The sequence below is a fragment of the Ambystoma mexicanum genome, chromosome 6q (genome assembly GCF_040938575.1).
Source record: "Ambystoma mexicanum isolate Mex_15411 chromosome 6q, UKY_AmexF1_1, whole genome shotgun sequence".
Taxonomy (NCBI): domain Eukaryota; kingdom Metazoa; phylum Chordata; class Amphibia; order Caudata; family Ambystomatidae; genus Ambystoma; species Ambystoma mexicanum.
In genome coordinates this window covers 793,882,032-793,894,164 of record NC_090937.1, presented here as the reverse complement: position 1 = coordinate 793,894,164, position 12,133 = coordinate 793,882,032, and the positions used below count along the sequence as shown (strand labels likewise).

The window sequence follows — 12,133 nt, the reverse complement described above, 5'->3', positions numbered from 1 at the left end:
GAGAAAAACGAGCCTCAGATCTGAAGCATTGCTGATCAGCGTCCAGTAGTGCAGTATCTTCCTGCTGACCCAAATTTGGCTAAATGACAGTGAATTTACTTATTTAAATGTTAATACTGGCTTGTTCGTAGCCACTTTTATCTGATGCTCTTTGTCTGATGCTTATCAGTTGTGAGTATTGTATTATATCATGATGGCACTGTACCATTCAGTCTTTTTAGCCTATAATCATTCTTTCACACTGGGCAATCAGCATTAAACCATGTCCCAGACAAGCTACAAACTATATATCGATCTATACAGATTTCACCTGGCAATCAGCATCACCTATTGTCAGAAGAGACTATGACACTTCAAAGTTAACTAACATGCCTCATTACATAACAGGCACCTTCACAGTCCCTCCTTTCTGTCTATAGTCTACTATCATGGGATTAATAATGATGAGCATCCACTGCCATGCTAGGATCATTGACATCTGTTATTCTTTATAGCTCTTATCACATGTTTTCAAGTCATGGTTTCCACTATAGTTCATTGGTAGAGCTTCAACCTGCACACCAATCTGTTTTCCCATTGCATCCCCACTGACTCACATATTCCAACATGGTGCCACTATTAGATTAGACTATTTAGTCCTTTAATGTATTTTCGATATATCAGCAATTAATATGGAAACCTCACTCCACGAAACTACTGCCCATTCCTTTTCAACTCTCCTCTATCACTTATCACTAAGGCATCACTATTCTAGCAATTAGCACAATGGGACATCTCTTATATGTGTTCTCTTGCAGCAGCAGACATTTTTGGATAATTCATATTCAACAAAGGTGCCCATAAAATGTCTATTGACTACACGCAGCTTACATACATGGAGAGCTTTCAATCATAAGTGCAAATGCATATTACTATGGTAGGCCTAAATTGATCTATAATACAGGCACCACAATTCTGACCATTGTGAACATACTATATGTATTTATTTGCATACACCGCGCTATTGCATACAGAGTCTTCAACAATTTTCTCAAGAACACCCAGACATGAAAGTGTTAATATATAAGCTTCTCTATTTGTTACTAAAGTTACTAAGGTAAGCCGAAATAAATCAGGGTCCTCAAGCACATCAGGTAGGTTCCAGCAAGTTACTTTAATCAGCTTCAGTAAGTTACATACATTACCATGTCAACAGAGGTAAACCACTGGCTCCCATCATCCAGGCAGGAGATCTCCAACTGACATAGTATGAAACCTTTACTCCAAGTATTCCCTCGCTCACAGCATAACATTCTCTCTGACAAACCAACACTCTCACTTACATCGCCAGGCACCTGCATTTATGCCAAGCACAATACAACACATCTCCCTTCTTTCCAAATCGCACACATCACAACAAAGCACATCACAACCAGGGACGTCATATCACCAAAATGCCAGGGGTAGCAGAAGTGACATCACACGACCCTTGACCCCTGATGACATCACAGGAAGTGATGTCATTTGACCCCACCCCGAAGTGATTTCACGGGAAGCAATGGAACACAACCTTTCACCTATTGACAAAACAGGAAGTGGCATCACATAGCATTGTACACTATGAAAAATATGGTTACGATATCACTATAATGTGATGTACATTTCATACAAGAATGGATCGCCATATGTATCATTAAGATCAGTGTGTCAAGGCCCATATTACCACATTACTGTGAATTCAAGCAGACGTCCATGACCAAATGATAATGATGTTATTATATAGCACTTAGGCTTAAGCGCTTTATATAGAAAAAATATACACCATATATCACCCAACCTTTGTTGGTACTCATTTATCAACCTCAGAAGGATGAAAGGCTGAGTTGAGGCATTTAAGAACTGACTAAATCAGTGACTCATCCCCTGAAGTGTGCCTGAAATAAACCTTTAATGAGTCTAGCAATTATTGTATAGAATTCCAGAAAGACACTTTATTTGGTAGTCCTATTCTTTTTTATTTAGGGTCAGTGCTGAAAGTGTTAGACTTGTGGAAATCCTGTTCTTATTTTTCTTCTAAGGGTCCTGAACAAGAAAGCCTGCCACTCCAGAAGTAAAGAGCCACATGGTGCTGGCATTACCAAAAAAAGAACCCCCCGCCTTTTTTTTTTTTTTAGAGTTCGCCAGGGAGACCTCAGGCGGTTGCAGTTTCGACCTCTGGTGACCCTTAAATGACTCCTGATCACAACACATGTCCTCCCCTCACGAAACATAGACATACTTCACGCACAGATCCACATGAGGAAAACACACGGGGTAACACTAACACAGTGCACCTTTTTTAAGAGGGTTGCATCTCAGAAAACATGGCAGACGGCATCCCCCCTAACTACTCTGACTGTGACCCTCATTACAACCCAGGCGTTAAGGGGTTAACAGCACCGTAAAAGGTGGCGGTGCTGTTAAACCCTTAACGCCTGATTACGAGGTCCCTTTGCGGGTGGCACTTTAACGCCTGCATTTAGCAGGCGTTAAAAAAACAACCCGCAAAGGGACCTTGGTGCTAAGTACGGTGCCGCAATTTGCGGCACCGTACTTAGCGCCTTCCCCATTCCCATTGAGCCCTATGGGGCAAAAATGGGAATGGGGAAGGGCCATGGTGGCATGGGGAATTACCGCCCCGCCAACCTCGGAATGGGGCGGTAATTCCCCATTCCGCCATGGCGAAGTCGGTAAGTTACTGGCATGGACCATGGTGCTATTAGCACCATGGTCCAAAGCCTGGGTCGTAATGAGGGCCAGTGTCTCCACACATCAGCCACTCACACTTGGCGGAAGGCGTCCCCCCCTTTCTGCTCAAACTGCATTTCTTCCATAGTTCAGTCAAACCAAACTCAAGCTAGTCTGCAAACTCACCCATGTCCATATGAAATAGTAACTACCCCTCACACCGGAGGAGGAGTCCCATACCATACCATACACACACACAGGTGAATAGCGCAGTGTCGCTCAAAACCACTGACCACCCCTCACACCAGAGGAGCAATCCCATGCTAAACCATTCTATGATTTTACTCTAAGAACGTGGTGTCCCTCCACTAATAGCATCAGGTGCAAACACACAAAGACACTCTGACACCTCACTCACAGCGTAACACCTCAAACATTTTGTCATATTCCTAAAAGTCCATTAACCTGAAATTTCTCAAGCATATTATACTAGCGCACTTCTCACGTCCCCGACTCACGTTCTATCTAGCTACATACAATACTCAAACTATGACATTTTATATTTTATCACAGCCCTAAAAGTTCATAGCTGAACATAGCTCTTAGCTGAAATTCCTCAAGCATGTTATACCAGCACACTCACTCACATACACCAATCCACTCTGACCACATGTCACTAAAATGCTCAGAACATATCATCATGGGTTAAAAATGTAGCAACCAAAACCTATCCTAAAAGCCCATAGGTGGCTGGCACCTCTAAACTGGGAATCCTAAATAAGAAAAAAAATTATATATATCACCCCGACACTGCAATTGCCAACACACACTTCTACACATAAACTTTTTCATCCAAGCTAACAATTTCAAATGCCCGTTCTCACATGGTGCCGCATGTGCACTTCATAATTTCTTTCACTACTATTAGGTAATATAATTTTCTCATATCATTTTCTCCCCATGTGACAACTTGCTAGCAATGACCGATTCATGCGTAGCCAGTATACCCCTCACCGGGCACCATTCCTTACGCGTATTCCATTCCTCTCGGACTGCGCCGCAAGCGAGCCCACAGTACCTCATGACGATTCACAGTACTGCATGATGATTCACTCCCGCAGGAGCTCCCGGATTCACAATTTCTAATCCCTGTGATAGGAGTTCCACGCACAGACCGCTAAGCATTCCTTCATCCCGGTACAGTTTTGAGCAGTGCTGCCCATTACTTATCCTCATTTTGCCAGACGCGGGCACGGTCACAGCACATTGGTAGGTACTTTGCATTCTAAACCTAATGAACTGTTTGAAGTAGCATGAGCGTATCTCCACACGTCCTGGTCATGACATCACGCCACATACACCTACGCATAGCATGCTGACAGGTTATTTTTTGTTAGCAACCACACCTCCTTCATACTTGTGAATGCGGGCACTACATAGCATGGAGCTTTATCAAATGCTCCAATGTTTGCCAACTCCCCGCACTTCAGGAGCTACGTCATCATTTGAATCAAGGGGACAGACCTTACAGCGCTCCCAGCTGCCAACAAATCTTTCAGTCCGCATTGACAGGTAGGGGAACTTCAGAGATACATGGGGATGTCAGAGATCCCCGCTCCTAGCACCTGTCTCATCCCCAACAGCCACATAGTTCTCCCCTCTGCAGAAACATTTCACCAGTCCTTCTCACCGCAGCACAGCAGACCCTATGCTGCAGCGGCCTCACTGCTGCCTTGTGTCCTACTTCTTAAGCTTTGCCCAGGTTCACAGTCTCTTTCCATTGCCCTGGTCCTCTGTCTCTTTCTCATACCTTGACTGGCTGTTGGGGACCATCCCTTCTTTACTGTCCAACTCCATGCCAGTTATACTAGGGGTCTGTGCCTTTGTGGTCCTCAGCCTCTTTCTCAAACTTTGAGGCTTGTGCCGCAAAATGCCCCTTTGTGCTTCTGCCCAGGGAATTTATTTACACCTGGGCCTTCCAAAGGGGCAGGGCTCCCTCTGCCTTTCTTTCTTTGTCCTCTGCACCCCCCGCAGCAGATGAGTCACCTTAAACTTCTTTTTCTTCCATGTAGGTCCGTCTCTAGGCCTCACACAGAGACCAGCTCATTGCCAGTGAGATAAAGCAGGTTCCTCAAGCACATCAGGTAGGTTCCAGCAAGTTACTTTAATCAGCATTAGTAAGTTACATTAAGATGTCAACAGAGGTAAACCACTAGCTCCCATCACCCAGGCACGAGCTCTCCAACTGACATAATATCAAACCTTTACTCCAAGCATTCCCTCACTCACAGCATAACATTCTCTATGGCACATCAACACTCATTTACATCACCAGGCACCTGCATTCATGCCAAGCACAATACAACACAAGCCGTCACCAGTATTACATCTCTATTTGCACTTATTTTTACAGAAGGTGGAATTTTGAGAGATGCTCACAGCCGGTATATGGCCTGTGTAAAGACTGGAGGGAGGCTCCTGTACTTCTGCCCACTATATGGTTGGGGTAGAGGCACAGAGAATCCCAGCCAAGGGTATATGGTAGAAGGGACGAGCAACCCAAGACTGAGACTCTCAGGAGGTGATGCAGGCTGGTTCTTAAGTACAGTGAGTCCCCAAGCCCCCACAAAGGAATGTCAACACACTTTGTTATGTGCTACCTCAGATGTTTTATATACAATAAGGTTCAGATAGATATGTACATATAAATAACACACTTTGTTCTCGGGCAACATTATTCTAATAATGGCAACAATATATATACTCTATGCGGTACCACACTATACTTCATAAAAAATGCACCGACTGCTGACAGTTTTTAAAAAAGCATGAGAATTACTAAGCAAGGTGTACATTCATAGATCAATGTAGAAAGGCAGGTTAGTTTTGGAACATTGGCAGAACGCATACCTTAAATTAGATATCCAGGTCTGTGTGAGAATCCCCCCACCTGGGCAACCTGTAAAGGAAAAGTTAGGGTGTACTTTATCTTGTCTATTACAGCCAAGTTCATAGGTGTTCACTAACGCTCTCCTTTTCTTTTTATAGGTCCTCCTACCCTAAAGTACCAGAGATGCCAGAGAGGAACAGGTTTGAAGACGACTCTGGGACCCCTGGATGATTCCTGAGGCTGGAAGATGCTCTTCCTTGTCACAATAACCTTGGTCCCTTGGCATGTAAAGTGGCAGAGTTTCTTGGCTTTACTCAATGAGACCCATCATGAATTGACCCCCTTTTAAAGAAGGAGTTGCTGGGATGTTGAGATTAAGAGAAAAGAAGGAACCAAGCAGTGTCGGAAATGCAGCACTTTCGGTCTTCGCTGTGGTCTCTGTTGACAGGTCGTTACTCTGGCTGTGGATGTCCCACAAAGGTAAAAACTGCTGTGGACCTCGACATTACCTGGCTAAAGAATATAAGAACCTTGGATGACTTTCGGTGGTGACAGGTGTAGTGGCAGAAATAGGTGCCGGGTTTCAGGATATTGCGTTTTTCCGACTTTCGTTTCTTTGGTGCTGCAACCACAGAACAGACCTCAGGATGGCTTCTGGTGACCTGGACTTGACCACTGGACTAGACTGCAGCCTTTCAGAACACCACACTACATTCACTCTAGTTTCAGTCACGGATGGACCAGGAATTGGGCCTCATTCTGACTGTGCCGGCACTGCTGTTACTGGACCGGCACAGTACGAATCTGCAGGCGGGTGCCACCCCGCCCCCAGGGTCAGACCTGCGGGACCGAAAGGAGCCCACCCGCAGAGTTTCAGGGAAGCACCAGCACTGTTATTAGAAGTGCTGGTGCTTCTGTGGTCCCCATTCCCATTGAGTCCTATTGGACTCAATGGGAATGGGGATTAACAATTTACGGGCGCCTGACTTTCCGGAATGCCGGGGTTGTAATCCCTTGGTGTTACCGGCAAGCCAGGCACTGGTAAATCTTATAAGTCCAGCGGCAACCCGCCGGTAGCAACAACGGGGTTACCGCTGGACTTGTAATGTGGCCCATTGTGTTACACAACCAAAATCAGACACCGACAACACACAATGTGAGTTGAGCTCACACTCCATTCATACAGGTACCACCCCAAGGGTTAACCCACAACACACAGTCCTTGGGAAGGCTCCAGCCAGTCTGGCAGGAGACAGCCCCAGAACCATATATGGTCCTTCCACTCAACAGCCATTCAGGGAGACAGAGTCAGGGGTTCCAAGGACTTTGGTAAACAAGGGGTAAATGCAATAGAAACCATGCAGCTATTTGTCCAGGAATCCATGGATTCCTATGGCATTGCCTGCGTGTCCCAAAATAGAGGACACTCAGAGTCACTGTCAAGTCAGCATTTAGCTGCCACCAGCCCATACCCTGCTCTGTTGGCAACACACAGATGCCAACAACAAACACAAGGGTAAAAGAGTGTACCCCAATCCATGGGTGCCAGAAGGGTATCACAGGGGTGTTGTTCACCAACAGGTAAGAAGTAAGAGCTGCACTGTCAGGAGTCAGGGCCGAACCCTCATGGCAGAAAACGTACAGAAATTTCCAGCATCATACTCTGTTACATGTTTGCAGCTACTATTAAGTTATTATGCCGGCCAGGATTATCCTTATTTTTCATGTCAAATGCTTAGGTAAAACCATATCTTGGTGTTTATTTACTATTTTTTTACTGATGACATTATGTTATTATACCTAACAAGATTATCTTTATTCATTTGCCTGAAATGCTTGGGTATTTACTTTTCTTTCCACCCTAATTACTTAGCGCCCATTCAATTTAACAATTCTGATAGTTTTAAACGTTGCATTTTATAGTAGTGGAGTGCCATTAGGCATAGTTTTGGCCAGCTACTCTTCCAGCTGGTGCACCACTTATCATTAATGAGTCAAATCTGCTACACATAGCCATGCTTTGGACTTAGCTTACTTGCTTACATCACTAGAATACAGATTGATGCTATTGAGAAATGTATTTTTTGATTAGCCTTCATGTGAACTGTGACCCTTACACGAGCCATACATGTATTTGTATATTTTAATGTTCTTCTATGCTTTTTATTTTCTAACAGGTTTATATTATCAAAATATTGGTTTGTACTGTAGTCTGTGAATGTACCATGTGGATCTCATTGATAACATTATTATATCATTGAAATATATTTTCACGCAAGAACTATCATTTGTTTTTGCTTTTTACTATGCCTATTTATTTTGGCATTCTTTAGTGGCATCTTTAATACAACAACTTCTTTTTTTGTATCAAGAATGTACATTTTATCACATATACCTACAAATCTATCTTTTTGTAAACAATCCCATGTCTTGTATGGCTAGTCCAGATTACACGAACATGGGCTACTTACTTACAACGCAATCATTGCTGACACGGTGCTAATACCTATTGTATACTCTTGCAGCACAAGCATGCATATATCTCATAGTCTTAGGGGGATATCCCTGGGAACCTCTTCACTAAAATCTCAATGCCCTTAATAATTTATACGTAACAACCCAAAATGTTACTGCGGTTTCTAACTTCATAAATGTGCTAAATCTAATTGTAAACTGTAAATCTAATTTTAGTGTGAACGTCCTTAAGATAAGTTAAGAATATGTGTAACATTGTTTCTGAATTATTCCTTAACACAAATATGTCCATTTAACAGATCAAACATTTTTATCCCTGGGTCCCCACTCCGACTGGTTCAAAATGTATCAATGTTAGTAAAATTGCACATATATGCTTTAAGACCGGGCATAAGGTTAATAACAAGTTTACATTAAACATATGGCGCGCTTACTCATCACATGCCCATCCAGCTGTGGACATCATGATCATGTCACGAAAGCTTCATGTTCATTTTAACTCTACAAATCAAACATTTTGCAAGATAGAGTCATGTGTCTGGATGGCTGGTACTATGGTTAATTTCCTATGTGCTTGCATGAGAAACACTACTTAAACACAGATTTTCATTGTGTACTGGTATCAAATGACAGTGGAATGAACTGTTTTTCGGAAGCTTGTGAACACAGCATTCAATCACATAAAATCAGTGTGTTTGGGTCATGTCTTACGTATCAGTCTTCTTCTTTTCTTCTTCAAGTGCTCTGAGTGTATGTTGAAGTCTGTCCGTCAAAATTTCAAGTTCTTGTGTCAACTTGTACTCTTCTCTAAACTGTTCTCCTAAAAGTACCAGATCACGTGTTGCATCATGCAATGGAATGTCACTCAAATAAAGTCCTCTTCTTGTTAAATCGTCCAAGTTCATTACACTGCAATATAATAATATATTGCATTATCACATAAAACTGTATCATTTACAATATGCATCTTTAAAACGTGATGTATTTAAAAATTGTGAGACCTGAGAGAGGAAAAATATACACTCACATTTACACTGATCAAGTACAATTACAATATGAGCGAAACTATTGTAGATAAATAATCACTATAGTAAACATCAGAAATACACAATATGGCATATAAACTACATTTATAAACTGCATCGAAAAAAGAATAAGCTATCACTGAAAAAGCTATATGTAGGTTGAGTGACTAGTTCTTCATTGTTTACATTTAAAGGAAATATACTTTCCAAAATCTTTGGTGGCAGTGTAAAGGATTTTCCTAGAATTGTTAAAGAAAGGATCACTGCTATAAATATCAACCGATACGTGCTAATAAAAATAACAAATTAAGTTTGCAAAATCAGAATATCACATTCCTTATGAGTTTTTAATATAAGCCAAACAAAGGTGAACATTTCACAGGCTGTGACACTGAGCATCTTCAAGCTTCCAGCTTCAACCTTAATACATTTCAGTGTTAATGTCTGAGATATGCAGATGCAGATTGTGTTTATTTTACTTCACCTACAGACCCAGCGATTGGTGGGGCTTACTAAACATTCTAGAACAAATCAAATATTGGAATACAATCATTTATCTGCATTTGGTAACCCCATCCTCCACTCTCAGTCCACGATAAACCCATCGGACCAAGTGGCCACTAAATTATCATCAGATGCAGAATGAGGCAGACTGGGTATTAGGATCAATCCTTGGGGCTTCAGCAGGACCCAATTAATTAACAAATCTGGTAATGAGAAAGAAACCAAAATGGTGAAAGTGTAGCAGGAAAGGGATGATGAGAGACTTGCTATTTTGTATATTTACACGAATCTCAACACCAAGACAGTTAATTAACAGGGGAATGCATATTTCTCAGTGTTCAAATAGAATGAAAAAAAAATACAATAACGCTCTATCAAGAAGAGAGATTGCAGTTGTGTTCGGTACATCTGTTTTTTATTGCTGCCATACTGGTTGTTGTGAAGATAGAAATTTAGTCGCAGGCTGGAAATTATCAGTTGTAGACATATAATTCATTTCTTCGTGTAGATTGTGATGGAACGGCATCTATGAGGGTGAAATAGACTGATGTTTTGGGATTGTTAATAACAAAATGATGCAGGTAATTCTGTTGCTGAAAGCGGGATTTACTAATCGGATCCCACTTTAATAATGCTCCATGACAAGCAAGTAGCTTGCTGTGACCATCTCCTGACATCCCCAGCAGCTACACTGCATTGGTAACAGTGCATATGCAAAGTTCACAAGTGCATTCCAAATATAACTGCATATAATTGTGTACCCCAGCAGCCTGGTCGCAGTAATTGATATCTAAATGTAGCCATGTCTAGTTTTTACATGGTGGCTAATTAAGGTACACAATTAGATAGCTCAAGCATTGCATGCCATATTACTGTCAGCTCGAAGAGAAGTGTCTCATGCATGACAGAGTGTGCTTTAGTTGTCTGTCCAGTGTGTACCCACAATGGCCATGTTCGGTCCAGCACAGGAAGCCACTCTTCAATCCCCCTGAGGTGGGCCGACACCTTCTTCCAGGAAGAAGGAAACTTTCCCAGGGAGGTCTCCTGGGAACTGTTGCTTCAAAGACAGTCCTGTCATGACAATAGACATCTCACACCAGGGTGCTGATTACTGGAGTCCTTTTGAAGGGTACAATGTTATTACAAGGCCAGCATGCTTTTCACAGAGTTTTTTCCAAACAATATGGGGAGGGGCGGGTAAGGGGATACAAGGGGTAGGGTGGTGTGCTGAATAGGGACTAGATATTAGGTAAGTGGGGGTTTTGGGGGAACCCCCAAATATAAAAAATAAATAATTCAATTAGTTTTTTCAGCTGAAAATATTCAGCAATAAACTCTGCAAAAGAAATCTGAGGATGTAAGAATATAGAACCTTTTGAAGTAGGAAGACGGAGGCAAGTTCAGATCCAAGAGGGGTCTCACCTTTTTGGATTTCGCTAGGGCTCCCACACTTCCTGCCTACCACTCCCCACTTTCTTCAGACAAGGCATACTGGGTGTGACATCAGCAGGCAAGGGACACTTGTTACAACAGCAGGATTGGACATTTAACATCAGGCTTGCTGTGGACAAATCTGCTGTAAAATTTTACCCATATAATGATGGGAGTCCCTCCCTTACATAGATTTGTCGTCAGAACACTTTTTAAGAAGAATTCACTGATAAAGCTTGTGGAAAGTATTGTCTTCTCCAAAGTCCTCTGCTAGAGAGGTGTAGACTTATAGTACCTTATGATGTATTCAAGTGTGAAGGTTGGTGCTGAAGAATAAGGCTAAACCACCAAGGGGATCATGGATCCTTGGTTTCTGGTTAAGCAACCATCAGTAGCTATCCCCGGTCTGTCTGCCTGTGATAATGATAAGGGCAGTAAAGAAGCTGATCGGACAGTGGCTTTTCTTTAGTATTCTTAATAACATGGGATGAGGATCACAAATTCCCTTATGAAGGGAATATGACAATTAATCAGTATATATATATGGATACATGTAAACTAAAATATCTTGGAGAAACCAAAAAGAAAAAATGAAAATAATTGGTCTATGAGGCAAAGAGTAGGCACTGCACTGCTTACGTACACCCCATTTCCCCTTACCAGATATAATCTCTGACTTCAGATTTTTAGAAGAGTTTTATGAAGAACAAAGTAAATTATAAACAAGAACCTACGTACTTCTCTGTAAACTTGAATGGATAAGGATGTCATGGATTCTCTGTGGCAGTCACGCCAGAGCAAGGACACGGAATCCAGCGTCTTGTGTCCTTTTGTGCCTGCGAACCAAAAGTAATCTTCTGGACTTCCGGTTCCATTTCTGTGTAATATGCCTGACTTGTCCACGAGCCACCATGTTGGAAACAGGTGCCGGACCAGTCTCCATTCGGGACTCTTCTGGTGGTTTCGGGGAGTGCTGTGACTCTGGCAGGTGGACTTTCAACATGTCAGGTAAGGGCAGGAGGTGCGATTTACGATAAAGGTTTTTGATCCGTGGCTCCCAGTCCTGGCCAGTCCTGGGCCATGCTGGGGAGAAATGGAATGA

At 42.4% G+C, this 12,133-nt stretch overlaps 1 protein-coding gene across 1 annotated transcript in view; it reads right to left on the bottom strand.

Annotated features, from left to right (window-relative positions):
• The window catches only part of GUCY1B1 (guanylate cyclase 1 soluble subunit beta 1), a 725,186-nt gene that overhangs the window by 352,493 nt on the left and 360,560 nt on the right, over window positions 1-12,133 (bottom strand). The window contains exon 9 of the mRNA XM_069631323.1: window positions 8,783-8,980. Coding sequence (XP_069487424.1) covers window positions 8,783-8,980 — 198 coding nt within the window. The remainder of the gene's footprint in view (window positions 1-8,782; window positions 8,981-12,133) is intronic.